Genomic DNA, 26,467 nt, shown 5'->3' on the forward strand with positions numbered 1-26,467 from the left:
AGAGCGATGTTTAAAAACAATTTTCAAGATGGCTAGGCCACAGATAAGGATTAAGATTATTTTTATCCATATCCCCTATCATACTACCACGTGCGGTTATCTCTTTGCCGGCGGCGTCGCCTGTACTTATCTTTTATCTGGGCCATGGCTGCCATGGCGTACCAGCTCTTACAAGAAGGTGGCTCATCCAATCTCGGTCTCAAAAAGCGGTGCCAAGGCCTCATCCAGAAAGTAATTCCCAATTTGTATTGCTCATGTAAGACGTGCCATTATCGCAATCTGAGGCTACACAGGATACTGGAGATAGGGACAATCAAAGACTAGGAACTTACTGGGTTATCATTTCTCGGATAGCTTGCATTTTCCTATTGCAGTCGATTGATATCTAAATCCCAGGTTCTGTCTTGCAGGCGGGAGAGTGCCGGCATATAACGGCTCCGCGTTGGTCCTCTTTCAGTTGGCTGAGGTGAGAATTTTGACTATCAGGTGAGGTTCACTTATCTCTCAGGTATCGTGAGATCCGGGGTGAATCAAGGGGTCGGGCACGGCGAAGTCGAATAAGAATGCGCACAGCAATCAAATTGGTATCGGAGACCAGCAACTCGCGAGTCAGATTTAAGGGTTAGTGGCCTTGTCGTGATGGGACTTTAGGATGGTATCATTGTCAAAACAAAACAAATGTTGCCCGCTCTGATAAGACGCAATTTCACAGCGTCTATAAGATGTCGCGTGCCCACCTCTGCGATTCACAAACCCATCTCGAAGTTTTGGCATCAGCACATATTCTGGACCATCCCGTCGACGCTCTCCTGAGGATCTAACCATACCCATCACCTGACTCGAGCCATATGGAGACAACCGCACTTCGATTCAGACATCTGGATGCTCATCTTCTTTGGTCCAGGGAACCTCATCACCGCCTCTACAGCGTGCTCACTACATCCCACCAGGTCACCCCGCGTCGAGCTGTGTCACTTTGTGTCTGTGTACCCCGTTGACAACTCCCGTCTTGTCCCTCTGGTCACCGCCTCTTGCCCCCAAATCTCCGTTCAATTAGGCTCAACTTCTCGCGATCCCCAACCACCACCTTGTGCTTTGGATATCATCGGCAGCCGCGCTCATCTCTCTTGCAGCCATACACATCACGGAGGAGGCCGTCTCCGGAAAGCAGCTTGCATCACCAGTTGATGCACAGCTCCGGGATGGCAACCTCAAGCTTCCAAATTGCTTTCCTTCGCTAACCCCCACGCGATTCTATGGTGTTGAATGGTTTGTCTCAGTGTGGTGTCACGTCTTTTCGTCATGCCCATGAGCTTTTACCAGTGACAAGGTGACTCTAACCCGCGTCTGCAGGGCCACACATGCAGCACATGGACCAGCTACGAATTGAGGATGCGACATAACTGAAATCCCGGGGCTTTCACCCAATTCTCTCATTGGAAGGTAACCCCCACACAGCATTACATCCAGCCACCCAGCTTCTGTCACAAAACACGCATCTTGAAAACACAAGGCTTGGGCAAAGGGGGCAGGCAAGCAGTTCCAATATTTACAAAGAATGGATGGCTGAGCGGGAGGGTGGACGGATGATTACTATTTCCAGCGCTGGACAGATGTTTTCAAGTTCTCAAACCGTTCACTTCGCCGAACTCAAAGCAGCACCCATTAACTCAACTACTTGCCGGAGCGCCATCAACCGTAGTTATCCCGAGACGAGAGCAGTAAGCTTCCAGTGGAGCACCACCGATCAAGGCATAATCCCAGCCTTATGTCTAGCACCGCAAGCCTCAGCGTCGCGAAAAGACGCCTCCAAGCTCGAAATCACATGCAAGCAGTGTTAGGCACACGCTGACTGGCTGCTTTCGACGACAAAGCAAGAACCGCCGCTAACAACATTTGAATTATTGAGGCACCGTTCTGAGATGTGCATGAAAAGGCTGATGCCATCATGGTCCAGAGCAGCTCTAAATTTTCATAGGGGCATCAAATCTCCTTGGAGATGAACGGAGATTCGTTTCTCCAGGGCAAGGGGGGGGGGGGGGGGGGGGGGGGGGGGCTAGAGCATTATTGCACGTGAATATTGAAACCACTCTTTTTCTGTACTCCAGGATCCGAGATCTCAGGAATCTGAAGAAGCCAGAAAAGGTTAAAATGCTCAGATCTGAGGGCCTGGTAGGTGCGGTCGGCGCTTTACATGACTCGCCATGGCACTATTTCTCGCAGATCCAACTTGGTCCGTTCAGCAATCTAGTTGTGGTGGGACCTTGTCACCTTGCTGACGACTGCCAATTGATGAGAGGGGACTTACCGACTCCCGAGGACAACATCCGGAATATATCTAGTCTTCAGAATGAAGATCTTTTAACTAATTGACGGCATCTGCGGGTATGAATGGAGCTCACCAGCTCGCTATCCGTGATTTCTTGCGACTCGGTACCCTCTGCAGCAGGTTACTAGGTTTTCCTTGCAAGGACCTAGATCTAGAGTTTTTGCAGACTTTCTAGGCTTTAGGCACAGGGATCAAAGCTAGCTGTCATGCTTGACAGCCTTCCAGCATGGAGCGGCCTCATGATGGGACTCCACTATAAAGTGACTTGCTCCACTCCCACGAGGGGCCGCATCCTGAACGTTGAAGATGTGGCTCCGTGCCCAGCCTCGCCAGCCTCGAAAGTCGTCAACTGTGCAGCTTGCGACCAGTCGGTGGACCCGTTCATTGATTGTCTGCCTGTCCTCATCTTCTCCTCCTCAACCAGATGGTGTGGATCAAGAACATCTAAATGAATCCGCAGTTAACAGCAATTATCGTTGATCGAGTTATTGCGGTCAACATCCGGTAGGTAGTGGAGGTATCCCGTCGGAATACTTCGGGATGTTCATGTGCCCTCGAATCGGAGCCTCGGAGGAGAGTGCTGCTACCAGCTAGACCGATTTCTGAAAACTCCGCTGGGCTGGTAGAACTTATTTCTCAGTTGACATAGCTCCCGTGGGTCGAGGGGATCGCCATACAGATGACATCGAAGAGCATGCTGCTTCGTCGATATCATGGAAGTGATCGATGTCAAGCAGCAGAAAAACAAAGTACCTTTCTTGGCTGCTTGAATATCAGAAAATTGAGCGCAAGACCGGAGTCCTTGTCCCTACCAGTAAAAAGTCCTCTGATGCCGATACCAGCTGTGATATTACAACTACCGCCTGTCATGCCACCGGTAAGTATTGAACGTCAGGATACGTCGCAGGCTTTAATTTATCCTGGAGATCTCCGTTCAGGCTATTTCAGAAATAGACTCTGGGCCGACGACGAGGTTATGGATGGAGGGGTCGTCTCTTGAAGTCCCCACCCAAGCCCACAGACTTTCAAAGCAGCGGGGCAGTACGTCCCCTGGAGTGGAACAGGCAGGACCCTTGTCTCTTGTCTCCTTTCTCACCTTTGGCTTTGTCGGCTCTGCGCCGACTTAGCGAAATCTGGGCTGGATCCTCGCGAATCGCGATACTCGTGGTTGTAAGCAATAAATCAATCAATTTGAGGAAGATTGATGTCGCTGTTTCTGTAGATCTAAATCTACTCGGCAGGTTCTCGCGCATGTAGCCGATGGATATTTATTCAGTCTTTAGCACATGCTCCTCCTCATGTGCTATCCGAGAGACTCGGAGTCTCGGACAAGGAGCGAAAATAGCTCAGGGAAACATCGAGCTAGAGCAGCTGTTTACCAGTAATATGGGCTTCACATGTCGGTAATGAAAGCCTAATCGTGATAGACTTTCAACCGTTTACAACAGAGTTTCATGGCTTTCTATCAGAGCTTACGCCAAAGCCAGGTTCATACGGAGTGTCAATTCGCTGCTTTGGTCGCTTGGTTGTCAAAATGCTGTTTCGACCCAGGTCGCTTCTCTGTGCGTCGTGCACGGCGCGCTGTTCTCTCAAGACCTGGTGGAGTGGACCCTGAATCTGAGCCCAATTGAAGTGGATGGGATGGTCAGGATCGATGGAGTAAATATGGAATTTCGTCAAGATGGATATCTAGCTTTTTCGCAACCTGCTTAATTCCTGATTTTGTTACTCTAGGCGAGGACTTGTTCGTCTGATACTACCCATCACCAAGGCTTGGACTCCGTAAGGGTCAATAATCAGGTCAGGCCAGGTCAGGTCCGCAACAACACTTTCTCCGCTGAGATACTTCTGCCCCTCTTAACGCCGACGATGTTGACGACATCTACATGGCAAGCCCGGATAAAGAGAGCTGGAAACGTGCTGACTATCGACCCACTCGCGAAGACTAATGCTCCTGTAAGCCAACGAAACGGTATTTTGTGCCCGAGTTCTAGGCGCATGGCCGAGTTCGCAGCGGGTGTCGCCGTCGATACGCATGCTCGATGGATGTCTGTTGTGGCGAAGATGATGCAGCAAGTGAAGAAAAAAATTGTGTTTTGCACTTTTACAATGTGACTGATTACAACCTGCTCTGCGACAATTTCATCTGGTTGGCGTGTTGTAGCAGGATTTCAGCCCCGGATGATGCTTCAGAAATTTTCTGTTGCAGGCGTTAGACGGAGTCGCTGTACGTCCGCACCTTCTTTGCTTCTTCGTAGATCATCGAATCTGGAAACTGTACATGTGAGTTCCAAGATCTGTGAGGGCGCACGGTACGGTATGCGGCGGCGATTAGGAGGAGAATTGACCGAGGCTAGTCCGATGGGAATGGATCATTATTCATGCGGAGAGAAACTCAATGGAGAGAGAGAGAGAGATCTTCAAAAAGAAACGAGGACTTTGTGTGGGGTTTTGGCGCCCTCTGTTTACTTTTTCTTGTTGGAGAGGCAGGAGGCGAAACGAACTGCTACGCAAGGCTTTGGAGCTTGAGAAGGCTAGGCTTTGCATTTGACGAGAGTTACAGGCTGTCTTTGAAGGATTGGCCAATTGAGAGCCTGTGAAATGCCTGTAAGAGCTGTGAGAGGGAAGAGGGGCAAAAGCTACCCCTGCCCTGATGGGACTGTACCTCCGTACCTTTGAGCGTATCAGACGAGGTTGGTGGGAATGGTTCGTGGGAGGGGGGATTCCGGTCGGTTATTTCTGAAGCTATTGCTGCAGTGTTGTGCAGATTCGCTGTATTTTCTGGGTCTTCCCTTCCTGGATCGTTGCAACTTCGCCCGTTGTATGGGGACGTTTTCGGTGTTGACGGCACATAAGTCCGTTGGTGTTGTCACTTTCCTGCTGGGCAGACGTGATTGCAGTGAAGGTTTGGTGGGAAGCTTCTGTGCCGGGGACATCCACTCGTCGTTAAAATACGGTCTGTAAACAGGGAAAACCCGGAGGTTTACGAGTCAGTGGCTTTGTGTTTCCTGGGGAGTATTTTGCTGTATTTCAGGCTGTAAGGCATTTTACAGGGCTGGAGAGTTCGGGTTTCCCAGATGGACAGCCTGGTTTTCGATAGTCGTCTTCCCGGCGTGCTGGAAAGTCAAAAAAGTCAAAATGTAAACACTCTGACAGGCGGGGGAATGATTTTTACTGCTGATTTGGGTTTGCGTGGGTGTGACTTGCTTTGGCCCAGAACGAGCATGGAAGGTCAAGCTCCTGGTGGCAGCAGTGGTTGGCTTTGCGTGTGAATGAAGCAGTTACCCCCACTTGATCCCGCGATGCAGGACAGGGTGCCCTGCTGTGCATGTACAAGGGTAGGTGCGTGGTGGGTATGTGTGCATTTTGGGAGGGTGGGCTGGCGTGCCATTTCAGCCATGAGAGATGATGGAGGTGTCAAAGCATCGGCCGATGTCATCCTATTTTGTGGCAAGTCTGAGTGGAGGAACCCTGGAACCCATGTGAGATTTATATTTGCTTTTCATCCCATTTTATGGTGTATAAATTGAGGTGTGGGGTGGTATTGGGGATGTGGACGGGAAATTTTGCAAGTCTCGCTTGTCTCGCTTCGTGGGGGAAATCCCCTGAAGCAAGTTTATGAGGGGTTTAGTGATGAATCGCTGCGAGGGGAAATGGAAACTTAGTATACGGTGACAAAATGGGGTACAGAAAGGAGATTCAAGACTCGGAAAGTGAGCTCAATGCAGATGCAGGATCTGGTGGAGAGAATTGGCATTGTGGTTCATGGACGGCGCGTGGATGCAAGCAGTGACACGTTCATGTACCTGCTACTTTGCTGCTGCGAGTAAGTGGATAGCGAGTGCGTATTGAAGCTCAAGGGCTTGCAGACAAGACGGCACGGTAGATATTCGAAGATTGGCACATTGACAGGAGGAGGCAGCCCATACCACCCGCTAATTCAACAGAGTGTCTGCCATGTGTGAGGCTTGAGGGCCGATGGAAGGCGCTTCTGGCCTGTCCTGCAAGCATGAATTGCAGCTTTGTTCAACCTCGAAGTTGAAGGGTTGCAATGGGGTTGTATTTGAGTATGTAATGATATTCTGAATAGAGCAGGTGAAAGTCCATGTTCTGCAACTCCCCCATCTTCTTGAAAGACCATGAACCACATCCGGTTTGTTCACTACCATGTGGAACAGAGTTATGATGCCCCTCATTCTGCGGAACATAGGTGAAGCTCATCCGCTGGCCTTTTGCCCCATCCTTCACTCGCTATCCATCTGTATCTGATGCTACCATGATGACCCCACAGCCCAGTTCGATCGTCGTCTTCCCGTACGCATTTGAGCGGACGGATGGAGAATCTCTGGGGGATGTTTGGGTACGTCAAATCGAGCAGTTTTCGACTCGTCCTCTGAGGGAGTATCAGATTAGTCTCTATTATTATAATATGCCCCTCCTCGTCCGGAATAGGCATGGGAATACTCGAGGAGCTTGCTTGCAGAGGACAGTCAGTAATGGTAAAGGATCGGGTTTTGACTGGGCTGGGTCCGGCGTGGTCTGGGTTGTGTCTAGCCTTGACCAGCATTGCTTCGACCTCCACTACAGTAAAGCGCCGCTGCACAGGATTCCACACCACCCACGGCAGGCCTGCAGCAGGCTTGTCCGGCCGAGGACTAGGGGCAACAGCCATCGTTGCAGGAGAGACAGGCATTCTTTTCTATCGGTACGACTCGCTGGAATTTCAGTGGCTCGCTGTTTACGGGCTCCACACACACTCACGAAGTCAGTTGCTGCTAGTGATGCCATGCCATGCCAGTCACTTTGCTAGGGAAATGCTACTACCGAAACGAACGACTCGCTCCCTTCACCTGCTGTTCCACTGAAGCAGCGTCTTCCCGGTGGGAAAGACCTAGAGCGGATGACACTCTGCTAGATATTCTAGACACTAGATCTACACTTAGCCTAGACACGCCATACATAGTTACAAAGGGAGGGAAACGGTCCGTAGGCACAGCTGCAGTACAAGCGTGGGCTCCCTGTAGGGGTGTACAGTGATGCTATTCGTTCTTACGAAGTAGTGGACTCTTCTCATCCCAGTCGTATTCGACCTCCACTACTCCTCCACCACGCTGCACTACTGCCGACGACGGACGCCCACCACGGGCCAGTACACTACACTACACTACACTACACTACACTACACTACACAGTTCTCACCAGAAGTACCCGGTACCGCCTCTCTCGGCGGCGGAAATCGCATGTCAAGAACTGGAAGTGAAGCACTACGTCCTCCATACACCGACAGCGAGGGTCGAGACTTCTTCACTTGAGCGCCGACTACTCCTTCCTCCTCCTCCTACACCTCGCATCCCACCTCGCCCGACTCCAAACTCAGGCAAAATCTGCGCATCATCGTCCTTTGCATACTTTTGCGGCTTCAGTTGACAGCGACGAGCAATCCTCATCATACTGCAACACAGGAATCCCCGCCGGGTATCGTCGCCTACACCCTGCATTTGATTCGCGCACTCGACCAACGACCAAGCTGCCCTCTTGTCACCCCGCCTGCAAGCACGGCAAAGCTGTAAATTGTCGCGGGATCGGATCCCCAAGTCATCTCTGGCTCTGGGACGAGCAGCGAGAGCGAGACAAAGACGAGAAAGAGGGAAGACACAACCAGCACAACGTCACGATCATTAAGTAAAATCGAGCGCCACTCTTCTTGCGCCTGATCCCTAGACAAAACTCACAACATCACTCTACACTGGCGTTATCCGGTTGCCCATCTAGGATTGCATAGAGGAGGGTCTGTTCCATTGGAGCATTTCCCATAATGTCTGGCGCGGCACAATATGAAGAGCGTGGGGGACTATTACAGCGTGCCCACCCACCACCTTCTTCCGACACATTCATGGCCACTGCCAGTAGCAATCTCAATGGAGAGGCTCAATCTAATCCTACATCATCCTCAGAAACTTCAATAACAGAGCACGACTTCCGCTTTCCTCGCAGACCCGCAGGCTCATTTTCCGACGAGGCCTTTACCTCGACTTCCCCCTCCACCGCAAATACCTCTGTCACTCCGCAGTCAGGAGCGACATCCTACAACAACACCACAGACTCGAGTTCGAGTGAGGCAGACAAGCTGGATCTCTCAGCGGGAGGCAGTGCGCGCAAGGAATTGCTGCGAGAGAGTTTCTTTCCTACATGGAAAGACGATGCAGTCGATGGCTCGCTCGACAGCCCCGACGAGATGCAAAGGAAGGATCCATTGGCAACACAAATATGGCGCTTGTACAGCAAGACGAAGAAGCAATTACCCAACTCGGAGCGCATGGAGAATTTGACATGGCGCATGATGGCTATGAATTTGCGTAAACAGCGAGCAGAAGAGGCTGCGAGGTATGCTATAATGGATGTACCGTTGTAGATGTACATCATCTAACTCTTCATTTTAGGTTGTCTAAACAACAGGCTCAATCTGCGCCCAGTGGAATTGCTCAGTTAAGGAAATCTTCGGATCAGACAATCACTCCAACCATGGATCACCAGCAGGACCCCATGAACCTCGATGATTACATATTTACGGACAACATCTCCACGCCTGCTGGACTCGGAATGTCGCCCTCGCCAGAGATGACAAAGAAGGAAGTCGGGAAATCCCATATTGAGAAGTCTAACACTGTTGCTTCGGCTATCCCAATCAAGATGCGAAAAGAGTCGGCCCAATTCGCAGTGCCTCAATCGGTTCCCGTCCCACATCACAACCCTCGTCACAACGAAGAGTTCAACTATGTTCAGAGACACGTCCGAAAGACAAGCATTGATGAGAGACGCGTGAGTTATTTCTTCTTTAGGCTAGAAAAACTTGCTTTTTGGCAAGCGTCATTTCATTTATGATCGATGCTGATATAACCTAGCCTCGGAAACGACCCGCGGATTTCTCCCCTCATGTCCCAGCCGTCAATAGCATCATGATACCCAATGAACCGAACCACGAGGATGACCTGAATGAATATTCTCTCGATCAGCCACATCCGCCAGATATGCAGAGCTCAAACCACGGTGGCTTGCCCTTTCATCTTGATACATTTAATATGGAACATGATCCAATAATAACATCCGCCGGACCCTACCAAAGCAACTTCCCATTCTCACCTTCACAATCCCCCCTCGTCCAACACGGTCCATTTTCCGCCATGTACAATAACGGCCCCATGCCCTCTTCGTCCCTCAACTCGAATGATTATTATTCTCCTCCGGCAAGTGCCTATCCATCCGCTGTTTCTACCCCGCAGCCTATCCCAGAGAATGATCAAATGTACTTTCCCCAGCACGGAATGGATATGCGCCATCAAAGACCTCATACTTTTAGTCATGGGCCTTCAAGTCTGTCCAACTCCATGGCTCCGCAGTACATGTATAACGCCAATGGTGGCTCGATGTTTACGCAAGTTACGTCGGCAGGTCCGTCGAACTCATTTACTTCGCCGGCATCTTTTGGAATGGCGCAACATATAGACCCATCGCAGGTCTTCCAACCAGATAATCCGGCGCGTTCACCTGGTGTTCACATGGGGCATGAAAACATGTTCAGTTTTGGTGGTGATTCCGACAACGAGGATGATGAAGGAGCAGCATTTGCTGATAGGACCCTCATGATGCAACACGAATTCGGTCAGTCACCGATGGACGATCCGAATATGGAGATGGGACCTGGAGGATTGCAGTGGGATGCGTCTTTACCAGGGCAATTCAATACACAAGCAGCAAGATATCCAGGTGGTCCACCGAGGAAACAAGTTACAATTGGAGGAACTGCCGATATTTCCTCGCCCCTTGAATGGGATGGATCAGGAGGGTCGCTTGGGAGAACACATGCATCTGCGCAATCAGTCTCTGACAATCGGTCAAGGAATGACAGACGGCAGAAGATTCCAAGGACTGCTTCGACTCCAAACACGACTATGTTGGGACAACGCAATGGAATGTTTGAACAGCATATGGCACAGTCAAATCCCAACTCGCCGCCCGAGGGGAACATGTCTGGCTTCTCTTCAGTAGGACCCAGTAGACCATCATCGCCAGGTGGTTCGAAGCATGGCTCGTCAACGAATCTTGCTGGGGCTGCAGGTCAGGGCGAGAATGGTGTTCCAACGACCTGTACAAATTGCTTTACGCAAACCACTCCGCTTTGGAGGAGGAATCCCGAAGGTCACCCTCTTTGCAATGCTTGTGGACTGTTCTTGAAGTTGCATGGCGTTGTTCGACCACTTTCGCTGAAAACAGATGTCATCAAGAAGCGCAACCGGGGATCAGGAGCGTCTCTTCCGGTTGGCGGATCCGGTGGTGCAGCAACGCGTGCCTCGAAGAAGATGGGCGTTCAATCTACAAGTGGTCCTAATACCCGGAAGAATTCCATCGTTGCAACCACCAATACCGCCCCTGCAACCCAAGCGACTACGCCAACCAGCGCCAGAGCCAGAAGTGTCAATGAAAGTCAGAGTCCGCCATCGATTTCCGGATCAGGAGGAGGGGGAAGTACAGCCAGCACACCGACGTCTTATCACGGATCTGCGGGGTCATCCGTTGGTGCAACCGGGGTAAGCGGTGGAAAAGGAGTTGTTCCAATCGCAGCAGCTCCTCCAAAACCCACCCCGGGTCCCGGAGCAGCAGCGTCTAGCATGCCACGATCAAATGTAGCGGTCGCCCCCAAACGCCAGCGACGACACAGCAAATCGGTCAGTGCTATCGAGAGTATGGATATCGATTCGCCAGAGAACTCGACAGGTTCGAACGAAGCTGCAAAGTCGCTTGGTATGGGCATGATGAATTCAGGCAGCATGACAAACATGGGCCTTGCAAATGGCTTTGGCATGACGACGAGACCGATGGGACCTGGTATGGGTATGCCTGGAATGGGTGGTATGGGTGGACCACCACCTGGAATGGTCATGGGACAGAATGGAGTCGGAGGCGCCGGTGCAGGGCCTCAGGAATGGGAATGGTTGACTATGAGTCTATGATCCTTATCCACGACGACGAATCTCATTCCGACAATTACGATAATCCACTTTTGCTTTCACCTGCACATTATTTATATACGGGGGTCTGGCGGCTTAATTGTGTTTCGTCATAAACGGGATTACAACGGTGCTTTTTGGCTTTGTTTGGGCCTAATTTTTACGACTCGGCTGACTCTTGTTTTCCATCTCACTACTTCGGCTCCGCTATATACATAAAGGGGAAGCGGGACAGGAGGCGAGGACATCTGGTTCTGCGAACGTACGACTGCACGCACGCTTCTCTTCTTTGGGACATCTCGGTATCTGGATTTATTGGTGGGATTGGATGTTTGTGCTATTTTTTGATACCATCGTTTGCTTTTTATCGTTCGGACGTCTGGGGTCTTGGAACCTATCTTCGTTCTGTCTGTCTGTGTGGTGTGGTGCGGTGCCAATGCACCATTATGATCACAGCTTGCAATTTTTATGGCTTGATAGAAGGTTGGTGCTGGCTTGCTCTTTGCGCTGCGAGGGACGACAAGTTGCGGGTTGGTGCTGGTCTGGTTTGATTTGATTGATGATTTGTTCTGGTTTGATCTGATGGTTGGATGTGTTTATGTGTGATGACCCTACTGGCTTTTAAAGGCTAGGTCATAGGATAAGCTTTTTCCTAAGTTCCTTGGTTTGAGTATTGGGGATGAGATGATCGAGGCGAGGCGAGGAGACAGGATTATGAGATCTGAGTCTGATTTTTGAGCATATAGTGGGGAGTTCTTACAGTAATTTACAAATGGTGTTGAGGTGGAGCGGGGTGCAGTGGTGTGGTGTGGAGTTGTTGTTCCGGCTACGGTTACTTGGTTGCTTGCTTGGTTGCTTACTTGCTTGCCTATGATACCTGATAGATTTGAGCAGAGCGTGTCAGTCAGACAGAGAGATGGATGATATACAGATTTAGTAATGGATGTTGTACCAATCTCAATTTATGACTTACTCCTTTCCCGTGCTTGAATATGCATCGTGAGGTGTGCTTATAGGTGCTGGATGGATAGATGGATTAGATTTATGGACGTGGGCAGAAGGATCTGAATAACGACTGAGACTTGCCTTTGTAATTCCCGCTGTACTATGTGGTTGGTGTTTGTATTTGCTGTTCATTCTAGCCATAATGCATTTCCCAAGACCCCGAGTCTAGATTTCTTGAACCTCCCTCCCTCAATCAACTTCCCTTCACACATCGATGAGAACATTAAACTACACCAGTCATGCCCAATGCCCCATCAACAGCCCTCAACACATGCCAAACCCTCACCCACACATAAATTAAAAAACAAATACCGCGCCCTGGTCGGTGGGTGACCCTACCTACCTTCATGGCCATGTGCATGCGCGAAGGCCCCAGCGCCTATTTACTTCGTTAAGCGAAGTCTTCGCCACAACCAGCGAAAAGTAAATAAACTCGCTAAAGGCCTCCTCCTGTGCCTCTTGTGGTTTGAACGACAGGAATTGGGTGAGTGGAATCGGTGGGAGGGGAAGAGGGTTGAGGTGGTGTTTTGGATAGGTATCTTAGATGTTGGGGGTTGGGACTGGGATTGAGGTTCGGGTTCGGGTTAAGGGATAGCATTGAGGGCGAGTTAGTAGAGGGGAGGGGAGGAAGGGGAGGATAATTTGAAGTATGTATGCTGAGGTTGTTGCTTGTAGATTCTACTGTCGATCATTCAACCTGACTTGATCTTGATTTTAATTTGTTATATATGGTTATTCACGCATACTAGTATGGATCTCTATCTACCCATCCATCCATGCTGTACATACACACCGCGCCAAAACTTTCACAGTAGGTAGATATAGATTTTAAATAAGCTCTCCTCTATCTCCTCTCTCCCTTCTCTCTTCTCGCACACTCCACACATCTTCATCCATCTACTTATACACACTCCAGCACATGTCCATCCATCCCTATCATGATCTCTACCTATATCTATCACCTCAATTCCCACTTCCACTTCAATCAGCCAACCAGAATGTCAGACTGTTTAAACGTTCTTTCTATACTTGTAGAGGACTTAAATGTACCTTACCATTCGACAAATTTTGACAATACGATAAATAATTCAGGCCCTCAGATTCTCTCTTTCCCTCTAGGCAAAAGAAAAAGTAAGCCAGAATAGATCCGATATCCGATATATATATAAAAAGGACGCTCTTCCGGCCACATACGACCATAGACTGAGGAGAATTAGCTATTTCTCTAACTTAAGTGATCAAAACTATCAAACGTGGGAACTGTTGCCGAGATCTGAAATCACGACCTAAAGTGATCTGAGACCGATTGAATACTTGACCATCGAGTGACAGTAAACAATAAGCTTACATACTTTAGAGACTCAAGGCTTAGTGGCTACCTCTACTGTTCTAGAACTGCTCTGCATCTTAGGTAAGCAGAGATGAAGGACCAGTCTGGACGGCGTTTCTATACCTCATCCTTAAGATCGCCGAGAATAGTCTCCACATGCTGCACTCTTGTCTCGAACTCGTCCGGTCCTATTGTCAAGTAATCAAATAGAATTGTCTTGCAGAAGGTACCCATCTACAAAGACCTCTCGCAGGTCCGTTGGGTCGCCCCAGGTATGAGAGAGTGCTTCTTATCCCAGATCAAATTTGACTGATAAGGCCATAGATAACCTGGACCCAATCCCTTACTTTATCAACTAAACGAGTTGGGAATATTTCCAATAGACAAATCTCTTCGATGGATCCAGAGTTTCGTATCAATAGTCGCCAACAAGTTTCCTAGGTACTTATACCTACTCCCAGCTATAAAGGCTATAGATTCCCGAACTTACAGTACTATCAATAAACTCTCTAGTTGCAGCTGAGGGATCAACTTTTAGCTTTGCCCTTTCATTACATTAGTGTTCGGGTAGAGACGTGGATTTAGACTTTAGTACAAGTCAGCATCGGCGACGTAACCGCGACAAGGAAGCTATCCTTTTGGTCACGGCTTGAAAATCGTCCTCAGCTCCAGTTACGTGCATCGGAATAGACATTCTTTCGCCTTGTCCAGAGCGAGCTTGCGAGCTTTGAGGTTCCGGCGAGGCGGCATTAGGGGACACTCTGACACCTCAGAGGTGGCAGGCGGGCGGGGTGGCATTTTGAAGGCCTCTGTTAGAAAATCAGAGGGGAGGGAAAAGAGGTAAAAGTGTGATACTAAGGTAGTTACAGAGATTGCAGAGATATACTAGAAATAGGGGCTAGATTACCTAATCTAGGCTAGTCCTATTTCTGACAGCCTCAGGCATTCTTAGACTCCCACAGCCTCCCTGGCTGACACTTCATCTTTGTTACACAGCTTTCAAAATCGGTGTTATCGCGGCTCATTGTAGGTAGCTTTTTAGCTTGCTACTTAAAAACTGCGCGCAGTAGCAGACAGCAGAATGCTTCAGCTACAGCACAGCTATAGCCTCAGCAGAGCGGCAGATACCCTCTTCAAACTCCACACACGAACTCCTTCAAAAGCCAATATTATCTAGCCTCACCTTCTAGAAACCAGATATCTAGTCATGTCTGCCATACTCGGCCCAAGCGCGAATGTGAATGAGTCGCCGCAACGCACGCAGGCTCATTTTTGCCAATGCTGTGAATCCGTCATCCTCTCGGACCCAAAGCGTAACCGCGTCGAACAGAAAGCTTTTGGGCCTGGGTTAAACCCGATCTTGTCAGACATGTGGCATATTGGCTCCGAGCCCAGAAGAGAGCGCATGGCCCAGATCTCCCATCATCTCATTGTCTTGGAAGGCTCAACCTTTCTCGAAGTCAGGGCTGATGAGGTGGCTCTTCACGCTTCCAATGGATGCTTGTTCTATGCTTTTATCTCAGATTATCTGTCTAGTCCACAAGAAAAGACTCATAAGGGCTTTCTGCTCAGTTTGCAGATGAACGAAAACCCGTGGACACCGGGATGTATAAGAATTCTTCGAAGTCTCCAATCAACAGACGAGCTGGAAGGCCATAGACTTAGCAAAGTCCGTGAGAGAGATTGTCGGAATTCGGCTCAAGATGATTATGGTACAAATGAGGCAGAAGAAGTAGAAATCAAAGATGGGATGGACGATCGTGATCAGGAAGACAAGGCGGATGAAGACTGTGAGAACAGCCAAGACAACGAGAGCATTTTGGACGATATGGGAATCAAGGCGACTGTGGAATACAGTGTCGATCAGATGAGAGATATCGACAATCAAATGCGGGTAGTTGAGTACAGCTTTGGGCTTTTTGCCGACACAGGTTAGTCCATTCTTTTCGAGCTTTAATTCAAGATCCACAGACTGTTTCTCTCTTCAAGGCCATCCAATGGATGAGGGATCACCGGATGATAAGGAATATGTTTCACGGAGCTCATAGGAGGTGCACGTGAGTTGTGTTTTCGGAAACCTGATTCTGAATAGTCTGTGTATAAAGACTGCTGGGACATAGAGACATGCTAAAGTGAATCAACAGAGTCTTTTTACCAAGACATAGCGTCCCTTCCCGAGTTAGCAGCAATCGACATATCTAGTGATACATCACTTGGCCAAGCGCGAAATTGGCTAGAAGACTGTGTCAATCAACATTCAAAACCCATTCAAGAATCACCTTCGCCTACTAGTCATCCTGCACGGCTGCTCAACCTCTCCTTACGTGATGGATGCTGGGCCATCCGGCTGGTTCAGAAGGATGAGACTTGCCCAATCATTCAACGCTATGCGGCTTTATCTTACTGCTGGGGCGGTGCCCAAAAGTTGCAAACGACGTGTAAGAACTTAGAGCTGCATAATATCAAGATTGATTTCTCGGACCTACCACCAACTATTCGAGACGCTACTATTGTCACAGAGAAGCTAGGACTGGAATATCTCTGGATCGACGCACTTTGCATAATTCAGGACGATGAAGATGACAAAGCCCAGGAGATATCAAAAATGGCAAGTATCTACGAAGGGGCCGAGGTAACTATCGCAGTGTCAAGGGCGAAAACGGTACACGATGGATTTCTCCATAAACTGCCAACACACGGCTTGGATATTCCGGAAAAAGTCTTTCGAGTACAATATCAAGGTGATCAAGGGAACACAACTCACAAAGTGATGGTTCCGTTAATTTGGCCTCGGCAAGATTACCTTGCAGCACGAGCCTGGACATTTCAAGAACGCTTATGCTCGGAACGAATGCTGACGTTCGGATCTTGCTGTGTAAGATGGAGTTGCCGACATTCAGGAGATTCATCGGATCGAGACCGTGTAACATGCATGTTCTCAGAAGACAAATTGTCCAACTTACAGGCAATACAAGATTTGGAATGGGAAGACGTTATTAGCTCTTACACAGGCAGATCTCTATCATTTGCCAAAGACCGACTCCCGGCCGTAGCTGGCATCGCACAAAGATTACAAATGAAGGACTGGGGCTTGGATTTCTATGCGGCTGGTCTATGGCTGTCCTCCTTTCCATGGGGGCTTCTATGGCGCGTGGAGTCAACGGAAGTTGTGCCACGTTCTTCAGCGTATCTTGCACCGACATGGTCCTGGGCATCGAATCTCGAAGCAGTATCTTTTCTCTGCGATGAAGTCGGCTTGGAGGACTTATATGAGCCACAAGCTGAGTTCCTTAAAATTGAGGTTGCAGTGGAGTCAGATGCGAACCCTTTCGGGGCTGTCGCCAATGGATCCATACGAGTTCGTGGATCTCTATCGAAAGTCTACTGGAGCATAGCGCGAGAAGCCGATCTTAGTAATTGCGTGGAGAATGAGATCAAACTAAGAGGTGATGATTTCTCTGGTGAGCTGTTCACCTCTTGGAGCTTCCGTGACGCAAAAGAGCTAGAATTGCCATCGGAAGAAAACGGTTACATCCCCGCTTACCTGTTGGTACTTGTCTCTGATGAAGAAATTACTAAGATAGCTGGTCTGGCACTACGTAAGCTTGACGACGGTCAGTACTCTCGGTTAGGGATTTTCACAAGTCCATTTTGTAGTGATCACCCCGTCCACTATCTCTTGGGTGGCAACTTGGAGGAGATCACAATAATATGATTGTGCTACTAGGGAATTACTGCCATTATTGATTATGGACTGAAGATCCTACTTGTTAAGAAGTCTTTTGATCCCCTTTGCACGATATCCGCGCAGAGCTATCAACGTGGTATAATCATGAATCATGAAGACATTAGAAGAGACACACTCTGCGGCAGATGATGTTCTTGTTGGGAATAAACAGGAGCGAGGTAAAGAGTCATTTTAGCTTTATATTTCTAGTGCGAAATATATCAAGATGAGCACTCATTTTCATGGCATAATCCCCATTCCGGACCTTCATTTCCCAAAGCAGAGTCTCGCTTAGCCAGACCCACCTGCGCAGGCCCGCTCGCCACAATACAGGCTGGAGCAGCCCCAAAGCGCAAAATTCTGGATTTCAAGAGACGCCGAGGCATATGATATTATTATCCAGCCCTGTCGAGCTTTAGTACCTTTGTACACAGTACTTGTTCTACACGGTGAAAGCTTTCGATTCTTGCTTACCTGCCAGATAGATCCGACCATCTCCAAAGCCAAGATGGATGAACCTTGACTGCCCTCCCACGACGGGAAGCTTGATGGATACCAGCTGACCATCTGCTGAAGGCACTGCATGCCACGCCTTCAGCAAGTCGTTGTCGCTTGGGTATGGGTCCAGGTCGTAGGGAATCAAGTCGTACTCATACTGCAGGAAATTATCAGCATGTACCATTTCAAGATTCAAGATGGGTTCTATGCTAACCTGAGACCAGACGATGGCCGTTCCAGGCTTGCCTATGCGACTGACTGTAAGTGCTTGCGCCTGAAACTCTCCCTAGAATCAAACCAAGTGTCCGGCAACTTACCATCCAAACTAGTCACCGAAGGCGTCGATGCTGTGGCAGTATTGTTGAAAGGAGATACTCCAGCGAGCTCAAACGTTCCACCCTCCCTATACTTGTAGGCAAGCATCTGTCCGCCATTCTTGTTTGCGTAAATGTAACCACCTTCTCCTGGATATGATGCCAAGCCACCGGAGATATCTCCTCCGCTGAATGGAAGTTTAACTTCTTGTAAAACATCGTTGGTCAGGTTGTTACCGTTTGCAAATCCACCAAGGTCGCCAGTATCCATAACATACAACTATCGAGATAGTAACAAAGTCAGTCATTCCAGCTGAAAAGGCATCAAGCGAGATTCATTGTCACTTACGATCCCAAGCTTCCCACATTGCAGTGCCACTCGCTCGCCCATGGGTCCCTTAAATACCCTCTGATCGAGTAAAGCAACACCACCGGATCCCAAATCTTGATCTGGGCGACTCCGTCTGGCAAAGTAATCTGCCGGCTGGAAATAATCTACGATGGACAATTTTCCGTCCGCGGCTCCGAGCTTGATGACAGCGTTGTTCGCGGTTGAAAGACCAGCCTTTCCATTGCCGGGTCCCATCGTAATATTATTTTGCTCAAAACCTGCGAAGGGCGGTCCATTGCCGGTCGCGAAGTAGAGGTGGGTACCGTCGGTTGTGATTGCGAAACCACCTACAGGACAAACGCCATGCAAGTTAGCAAACCTCAATTTAGGAGTGCAGATGAGGAAAGCAGTGTATTTCACCTTGCCAAACACCTCCTTTTCCACTTCTGCCTGAATAAGGGTCCATGACGATCTTTGGGTTTTGGAGTCAGTGATGTTCTCTATCTTGGGTGGACTGAGTTCATACGGGTGGTGCAAACGGTGGAGCTTCGGTTGTGAACATATGGGTGAGTTTTGCCTGCGCTACTTGAGTGTTTGGGTGCCATGTAGGAGCGCCCACAATCCAGCCAGTATAGTTGTATGCGTTGCACTAGTGAAACGGGTCAGCAAGTGTTGTCACTATTTCCAGTACAAAGTCCCCCAACTGAGGGTTCTGTCCCGTGGAGAACTAACATGAGTCCCGAAACCCCCGAAAACGGTTCGATTAAGTAACACCAGTCCCTATGAAGTGTGTCAGCTGACTATCAATAAGGAACCTCCATGGCGTAAATTTGCTCACAGGTCTTTGGAGGACTGTCCCTCCTAGAAAGTAGTTTTCTGGCGAATTGTCGGCGTGATGTCCGTCGATCTAAACAACTCATCAGAATAATGATCTCTGGCCCAGATCAACATTAGGATCTAATATCTGCTCTCTGATACCAAATTTCCAAATGCCAGGATGGAGTAGCACGAACCAGAATTGGATATCCAGGGCGTGTAGTCAAGTCCAAAATATTCAGGGCGTAAAAGCTGAATACTCGAGTTAGAGCTCAGAATCACAGGCCACTCGTCCAACACACCTGTAAATAACATTCAAAAACCCTCCACTTTGATTATTATTCCGATATCCATTCACGAAAAGGTATACAGTATCCGTCTCCGGATCAATTACTGGTGTCCCTGTAATGCCGTAATGGAACGGTATATTAGGGCACTGGATGTCGTCCACTAGCACAGGGAACTCCAATTGTCTCTCATTTATCACCTTTCCCGTCGCAGCATCTTGTGTGCGGACAAAATTCAACGTTGACCCAGTGATCACCAGCTGTTTGCCTGTGCTGAACGGCGTGTAGACCAAGGGCTGCGCGTACCAACGCTCCTGGCTCTCAAATGTTGTATTCCATAGAACTCGAAAGTTGGGATCTTTCAGGAGATCTGGCGATATGTTATGGTTTGGTGCATACCCGGAACCGGTGGGATCACATCCATAACAAGTGCAATCCGTTCTCGCTAGTGCCGATGATTCACCAACGTAGAAGGAAAAGAGGACGATGAACCGGAGGAAAATAAAAAACTTCATGCTGTATTGCTTCTTGTATGTTCAATGAGTATGGAGTAAAAATCGGGGGTGCGGGGGAAAATGGGACTGAACGGATAGTCATATACAAAGTTTGATTGCAATTGATGTTAGGTTTGAACTTAATTCTCAATGTCAACAAGGATATCTTGTACTCACGAGGTTTGTCGAGAGGAGAGTGCCCCCATCAAGCCTTAATTGGCTCCTACCACTGTAGAATCTAAATTTATCAGTGACAAGAGCAATTCCGGATCCCTCGGATGTGATGTTGATTTCTTGTTTTTTATGCCAAAGCCGTTTTGCCTGACAGTGAGGTCACGAATTTCACGTTGTTTTATTTTCTAGGGACTATTAGGTCCTGTTTGGCAACTTAAGACTGATTGATTCCAAGCTTGGGGCTGTGGCATCGAAGGCCATCCCCCAGCTTAAGGTACCTATAGGTTTTGTAGGCGCAGCTTGAGGATCTCCCGTCCTCCACAGCCTTAAAGCGGGGTTCATTAAGTAAAGTTATACTTTATTCGTCAGACTAAAACATCAACTTCTTCCACTGAAATATTTTCTCAAATTGGAAGAAGGCATTCGATACCCTCGCCTACCTAGCCTAGCCATCCCAGCTCCGACGTCCCCGCCTTAGTTTTCTCTCACCTCACTAAGGCAGGTCTAGTGTCTAGTACTAGTAAGCTCATGAGAGCCACAAGAGAATCGATTTAAAGGTCATGAGGCTGTAAGGCATACACATACCTTTTCAAACCCCTGTTAGACCCCTGCTTAAGGCACACACGCTGTTTTATTAAGCGAGAATACCCCTCTAAAACTAGTTTCCTTCTAAAAATATAACAAATCGTAAGATATTAATGATATTTAATTATTAGTAAGAATAATATTACACATCCTTTGTGATTTTTATAGAGTTGAGTTTACAAGGTTACGTTATAGTTTTGTTATTAAATAATTATTTCAAGTCAAGGCTAAATCGATTTTCTTAAGTCCTACTATCGAAGTTGTTGAAGCAGCAGGAGGGAGTTTAAGTGTGACTATGCCCCTTTTGTATGTGTGCCTTATGGCCTCATGACCATTTAAGCGATTCCATAAGGAAACAACAACAAACGAACCTTTTGCTGTTTGCCATTGGGGTTGTTGTTCTTATGGTAGCACTTTCACTCTCCGCACTGTCATCTCCGATCACGATCACAAAGATATTACGGAGCACGATGGCGCCCAACACTTCAAGTACGAGTTCCAATTTCGTTAAATCCGCAAAAGCTAACTGACCTTACCTATGTGTAGTCAAAGGCCTCCCATCACTCCTCACAATCACTATCGAGCAAGCTTCTGAGGGTCTAGCTGCCGGTCGCTTCACTTCTGCGGATCTGGTAAAAGCATACATTGCTCGGATTGAGGAGGCATCACATTTCAAGGCTGTGCTAGAAGTCAACCCAGATGCGTTATCTGCCGCCAAGACTCTGGATGAGGAGCGTTCGCGATCAGGCAGTATGGGGTAAGTGAACCACATATATATATACATATATATATTTGATTGTTTCAATCTCTCCGCAGCAATTTTCTGACCACACGCCAGCGCACTACATGGTATTCCGATTCTGGTCAAGGATAACATTTCAACGAAGGACAAACTACATGCGTCTGCTGGCTCGTTTGCCTTGCTTGGGGCCAAGCCGGCTACCGAGTCTTCGGTTATCAGCAAACTCCGCGAAGCTGGTGTCGTGATCCTAGGCAAGACAAATCTTTCAGAGTGGGCGAATTTCAGAGGTTTGAACATCAGTGCAGGCTGGAGTCCACGCGGAGGTCAGACTCTGGGTGCCTACCATCCGAATACCAGGTCCGATGGAAGCAGTTCTGGCTCAGCGGTGGCTGCAGCTCTGGGCCTATGCGGAGCTGCATTGGGTACAGAAGTAAGTTCTATCGCGTTTCTCATGAGTAATGTCACTAATTTCGCTGCGAGACTATGGGCAGTATCGTCGATCCAGCAGAAATTGCTAACGTAGTTGGCTTCAAGCCAACCCGTGGTCTGATCGCGACGGACGGAGCCATCCCGATCTCCAAACGTCAAGATGTCATTGGGACTCTTACAAAAACAGTCAAGGACGCAGCATACATGCTTACCCAGATGGCTGGACGCAGCGATGCAGACGAAAGAACTTGGAACATTCCATTCGAGTCCATTCCGGATTATGCTTCTTTCTGTAAAAGCACCAACCTTGGCGGTATCACAATTGGTGTCCCTCGGAATTGCTTCGATACCAAGACGGCCCCAGTACCAATCATAAAGTCATTCGAATCTGCCCTGAAGATTCTGTCGTCTGCAGGAGCAACAGTCGTGGACAATGCGAACTTTACAGGTGTCGACGAGTTCAAGAAGTTGAATCAGCAAGTGAAGGGAATCGTCCGATCGTCCGAATTCAATAGGGACATTCTTGCTTACTTGAAAACCTTGGAATCCAATCCGAACAACATTAGATCGGCTGAGGACATCATCGAATTCACGAAGAGTTTTCCGGCTGAAGAGTACCCAGATAAGGACATTGGCAAATTTCTGTGGACACAATCCGAAGGCATCGATGTTGACAGTGATAAGTACAAGGAAATGGTTCAACAGGAACTGTATTTCGGTGGTGAGGGGGGGATTCTTGGAGCCATCAAGCAATATAAGCTGGATGTTCTGGTTGTTCCATCTACGCTGGGTGTAGCAAATGACCTAGCTGCGAAGATGGGATTTCCATTCATATCAGTTCCGTTGGGATTCTGGCCGGAGGATACCCCGATTGAACGCGAGGATCGGAAAGGAGGTCTTGTCCGCAAAGCACCAGGTATCCCGTCAGTATTTCTCTTCTGTCTTCCATCAGTACGTGCTGATCATTGCAATAGTTACTGTATAAGCTTCTTCACCAAGGCCTACTCGGAGGAAATGTTACTCCAGGTTGCATATACTTTCGAGCAACTTGCTGGCGTGCAGGATAATGGTCCACAGCCTTACCAACCCCCGAGGACCGAGCTGAGCGATGTTCAAGAGACAGGCCAAAAGAGGTCTCAGCTCAGCTAGGAAGAAATATGCTTGTTGTTTGCGGTAAAGGGGATTCTATGAGGTCTGTTCAATCAAGAAGCACTAGATTTGAGCGCAAGGAATGGTGAAACTGTTCAATGAATGACACGATCTTGAACACATGATAAGCCCCGTGGAAACCTTCTGAAGAATGACTGAAAATGAGATCGCGAGTGTGTACGAAGGCTCAGATGATCGGTTCTGCACCTCCTATTTCGAATGCGTGGCACTGTTTTGCAAGATATGTGAATGGGTAAGCACGCGTGTCTCGAGTTCCAGTGAATACCCGTCCACTCGGTGAATAAGTTTCTTACGAAGTCACGCCCGACCACAGCCTACAACCCCCGCACACATAGATAGTCCTGTATCGGCGACCGTCACCGTTTCATTCCTCTTCCTCTTTCCACAATCCACTGACCACGAAATGGCGAAGTTGGCTGCTTCCCCAACCACCGACTTTACAAGCACATTCACTGGATCTCTTTCTACTTCTCTACAAACTATTTACTCAGTCGAAGGGCTTTCCACTTGAATCTCGCAGCCACCTACCACCGACAAACTGCCAAAAATGGATAACTTTCAGCTTTAAGTTCTTCAGATATTGAGGAATCAAGGTGGATACCGCGCGAATCATGAACTGACTATGCTAAAGCGAACAATCGCGCTCAGATCACTGGAAGAGCTCGACTCAACTCTGCAAAGACTCATTAGAACCTGACGATCTACGCCAAGTCACAACTTTGAACGATTGGGATTATGTACAGGAGCAGGTGCATATTGATCAGGATGATCTGATTCAACAGGAGCTCGCAATGCTCGCGCCTGGTCTGGTTCAACTGAGAACATTCGCCGAGTATCATTTCTGCCCCCTCGTCTTGAAGAATGACACGTCGATATTCTGGGGTCTACTGGGTCTCATACTCAAGGTGATCCAAGCCACATTTAACACCAAGCGGATCCTGACCAAGACTAGCTTACCCGAGATGAGGACGGTGCCATAGCCCGAGTTCCTCGTATGCTTCGAGACATATTCCACAAGATTGAAGTGCTCAACAAATACTGTGAAGACTCACAGGGCCCAACTCCTGAGACCAAGGAGGCGTGCTTTGACACTGGTATCGTACTATTGACATTCTACTCTGCCACTATAAAGTTTATGCGAAATCAGCTCGTGTATTCTGCTCCTGGTCAGTGATTCCTCACCATTCCAACATTGGTACCTAAAGAAACGCTTAGGAGCCTCCCAGAGTGGCTTGTGGCAGCCATTGACCCAGCAGTTGGGTTCTACTATTCGGGAGATGGATGAAATTCTATCTCGATTAGAGACCTTGTCCAGATTTACAGGACGTCGAAGCTCCAGCCGCGTCTCGGAATTGCCTCGTAGGCCATCGACGCTCTCTACGCAACCTGATTCCCGCGACTCAAAGGATTCATTCGACTCCCGAGAATCTAGAAGACTTCCACAAGTCTCTGAAATACCCAGATTTCCTCTCGTCATTCGCCCATCTACCAGGACGGCTCGTTTCTTTGATCGAACTGATGTCGTAGATCAAATGAATTCTTTTTTCAGCAAGGGTGATTCGGATCGATCATTCCTGTCACTGGCCATCTATGGGCTAGGAGGTGTTGGCAAGAGCTCTGTAGCTATGAGGTTTGCTGAGGGCAAGCTTGACAGGCAAGAGCTGGATTGCATGTTCTGGATTAATAGCGAAAAGCCAGTCTCTATCCGACAAAGCTTTACTGACATTGCTATGAGATTGAAGCTTCCGGATGCACGACCAAAAGATCACGACGAGAACCACTCTCTAGTGATGACCTGGCTTGAGCAAACTCGTGAGTTCCAATCATTGTGGTGATGTCGTCTTTTATCCACTGACAGTCCTCAGAATGTCGGTGGCTCTTGATATACGACAATGCTGAAGACATGGATCTAATCCGCGACTATTGGCCCTCTGCAAGCAGTGGACAAGCACTTATCACGACTCGTAATCGTTCTTTCGGTTTCGAGATAGCGGATGGTGATCTTGAAATCCTGACATGGGATCCCGAAACGGGCTCCAGGTTCTTGCTCCATCTTCTTTCTACAGACATCAGTGAAGAGTTGCAAGAAGAAGATGTCATCGCCGCCCACGAGCTATCTCAGAAATTGAGTGGACATGCTCTCGCAATTTGTCACATGGCTGGCTTGATTCACAGGCAAGCCTGGTCTGTCGCAGAATTCATGAAAATGTATGATCAGCACCCAAGCAAAATGCACGGTGTATCTGGCAACAACTCGATCAATGCACTTTGGAACTTTGCATTCAAGTCTCTTGACAAGGGGAGTAAGGCAGTTTTGGGAGTGCTGTGTTTCGTTGCGCCTGATGATATTCCACAGTCTCTTTTTGAGCTTGAGGATGCTACCGGCTTCCCGGAATCTCTTCGTTTCTGCAGCGACGACCTCTGGTAAGTTCAATAGCCCCCACGAGCTTACTCAGCTGATCAACGCATCCAGTTTCTCCCAGGCTGCCGAAAATTTGCTCACTCTGGCTCTTATCAAGCGAGAGAAGACATCTCGAAAATATTCCATTCACAGACTCGTTCAGTCATCGTTCAAGTATTTTATGACCCCCGAGGAAAGAATCAAAAGCTTTGAAGCTGCCGCGACGCTCGTCTCTCTTGCTTTCCCCCGGAGAGACTCTAATATAGCACAACTCTATCTCATGTGGGAACGATGCGCTTTGTTTCTTCCGCATGTTCTGAGTCTGAAAGACTGTTTCCGTGAGGAAAGGAAGTCTAATCCTTCGTTTCCCGCACCGAGAATATACTGCGAGCTCAACAATACTTGCCAACGGTAAGCACGTCCTTTCGTTTTATGGCGCATCAATTTTTGATATTTGCCAGGTATCTATTGGAGATAAATGCCTATGGCGAGCTAGAAGATCTTATCCAGGTAAACAACACTACTATCAGCATACTTCCTCGTGGAGAATCGACCATCGGGCTTCGCGGCTCATTGATCTCACATACTGGACAATTGATGATTCGCCTTGGTAGGCCATCTGAAGGCGTGGAATAGCTGAAGAAGTCCTACAAGATACGAAGCCACGACTCGCCCTTCAACCCACGAGAGTCCGCTTAGGCAGCAGAAAATTTAGCCAATGGGATTTCCACTTTAAACGAATTTTCCGACGGAATCAAATGGCTGGAGACCTCGCGTGATCACTGGCTGGAATGGTCAGATAAACAACTTATCGCAACTGGAGAGTGGCC

The 26,467-nt window shown here is 48.5% G+C and overlaps 6 protein-coding genes across 6 annotated transcripts; 4 read left to right on the forward strand and 2 right to left on the reverse strand.

The window, feature by feature from the left end:
• Positions 1 to 6,521: 6,521 nt before the first annotated feature.
• On the reverse strand, positions 6,522 to 7,022 carry ONS95_002766 (uncharacterized protein; the record flags this gene model as incomplete). Its single annotated transcript, XM_058496042.1, has 1 exon — positions 6,522 to 7,022. The coding sequence occupies one exon, from the start codon at positions 7,020 to 7,022 to the stop codon at positions 6,522 to 6,524; it is 501 nt and encodes a 166-aa protein (XP_058354772.1).
• Positions 7,023 to 7,289: 267 nt separating this feature from the next.
• Positions 7,290 to 12,385, forward strand: ONS95_002767 (uncharacterized protein). Its single transcript, XM_058496043.1, has 3 exons — positions 7,290 to 8,713; positions 8,770 to 9,148; positions 9,232 to 12,385. The coding sequence occupies exons 1-3, from the start codon at positions 8,145 to 8,147 to the stop codon at positions 11,335 to 11,337; spliced, it is 3,054 nt and encodes a 1,017-aa protein (XP_058354773.1). The 5' UTR covers positions 7,290 to 8,144; the 3' UTR covers positions 11,338 to 12,385.
• A 2,261-nt stretch (positions 12,386 to 14,646) lies between these two features.
• On the forward strand, positions 14,647 to 17,384 carry ONS95_002768 (uncharacterized protein; the record flags this gene model as incomplete). The annotated part of the gene is made up of 2 exons (XM_058496044.1): positions 14,647 to 15,600; positions 15,814 to 17,384. Exons 1-2 carry the CDS (start codon positions 14,877 to 14,879, stop codon positions 17,382 to 17,384), a joined length of 2,295 nt encoding a protein of 764 aa, XP_058354774.1. The 5' UTR covers positions 14,647 to 14,876.
• Positions 17,385 to 17,622: 238 nt separating this feature from the next.
• ONS95_002769 (uncharacterized protein) lies at positions 17,623 to 20,589 on the reverse strand. The gene is made up of 11 exons (XM_058496045.1): positions 19,658 to 20,589; positions 19,553 to 19,607; positions 19,378 to 19,446; positions 19,272 to 19,319; positions 19,066 to 19,188; positions 18,960 to 19,011; positions 18,558 to 18,886; positions 18,212 to 18,488; positions 18,109 to 18,140; positions 17,871 to 18,051; positions 17,623 to 17,801 (listed from the first exon to the last, which is right to left on the reverse strand). The coding sequence occupies exons 1-11, from the start codon at positions 20,155 to 20,157 to the stop codon at positions 17,764 to 17,766; spliced, it is 1,704 nt and encodes a 567-aa protein (XP_058354775.1). The 5' UTR covers positions 20,158 to 20,589; the 3' UTR covers positions 17,623 to 17,763.
• Positions 20,590 to 21,154: 565 nt separating this feature from the next.
• On the forward strand, positions 21,155 to 23,419 carry ONS95_002770 (uncharacterized protein). Its single transcript, XM_058496046.1, has 5 exons — positions 21,155 to 21,384; positions 21,442 to 21,652; positions 21,734 to 22,067; positions 22,118 to 22,989; positions 23,041 to 23,419. The coding sequence occupies exons 1-5, from the start codon at positions 21,204 to 21,206 to the stop codon at positions 23,213 to 23,215; spliced, it is 1,773 nt and encodes a 590-aa protein (XP_058354776.1). The 5' UTR covers positions 21,155 to 21,203; the 3' UTR covers positions 23,216 to 23,419.
• Positions 23,420 to 24,027: 608 nt separating this feature from the next.
• On the forward strand, positions 24,028 to 26,273 carry ONS95_002771 (uncharacterized protein; the record flags this gene model as incomplete). Its single annotated transcript, XM_058496047.1, has 6 exons — positions 24,028 to 24,141; positions 24,189 to 24,402; positions 24,452 to 25,048; positions 25,102 to 25,660; positions 25,710 to 26,048; positions 26,099 to 26,273. 6 exons carry the CDS (start codon positions 24,028 to 24,030, stop codon positions 26,271 to 26,273), a joined length of 1,998 nt encoding a protein of 665 aa, XP_058354777.1.
• Positions 26,274 to 26,467: the final 194 nt, after the last annotated feature.

The sequence above is a fragment of the Cadophora gregata genome (genome assembly GCF_030347475.1).
Source record: "Cadophora gregata isolate MNR1 chromosome Unknown scaffold_11, whole genome shotgun sequence".
In the NCBI taxonomy this organism is placed as follows: Eukaryota; Fungi; Ascomycota; class Leotiomycetes; order Helotiales; family Ploettnerulaceae; genus Cadophora; species Cadophora gregata.

Bases quoted from the DNA above. Each gene is read 5' to 3' on its own strand.
- ONS95_002767 (XM_058496043.1), top strand. From the start codon at position 8,145: ATGTCTGGCGCGGCACAATATGAAGAGCGTGGGGGACTATTACAGCGT. The intron at 8,714-8,769 runs GTATGCTATAAT...TCTTCATTTTAG, and splicing joins CGAGCAGAAGAGGCTGCGAG to GTTGTCTAAACAACAGGCTC. The intron at 9,149-9,231 runs GTGAGTTATTTC...GATATAACCTAG, and splicing joins CAAGCATTGATGAGAGACGC to CCTCGGAAACGACCCGCGGA.
- ONS95_002769 (XM_058496045.1), bottom strand. From the start codon at position 20,157: ATGAAGTTTTTTATTTTCCTCCGGTTCATCGTCCTCTTTTCCTTCTAC. The intron at 19,189-19,271 runs GTTAGTTCTCCA...CCGTTTCACTAG, and splicing joins TCGGGGGTTTCGGGACTCAT to TGCAACGCATACAACTATAC. The intron at 18,141-18,211 runs GTAAGTTGCCGG...TCAGTCGCATAG, and splicing joins TTCGGTGACTAGTTTGGATG to GCAAGCCTGGAACGGCCATC.
- ONS95_002770 (XM_058496046.1), top strand. From the start codon at position 21,204: ATGTGTGCCTTATGGCCTCATGACCATTTAAGCGATTCCATAAGGAAA. The intron at 21,653-21,733 runs GTAAGTGAACCA...ACCACACGCCAG, and splicing joins TCGCGATCAGGCAGTATGGG to CGCACTACATGGTATTCCGA. The intron at 22,990-23,040 runs GTCAGTATTTCT...TCATTGCAATAG, and splicing joins CGCAAAGCACCAGGTATCCC to TTACTGTATAAGCTTCTTCA.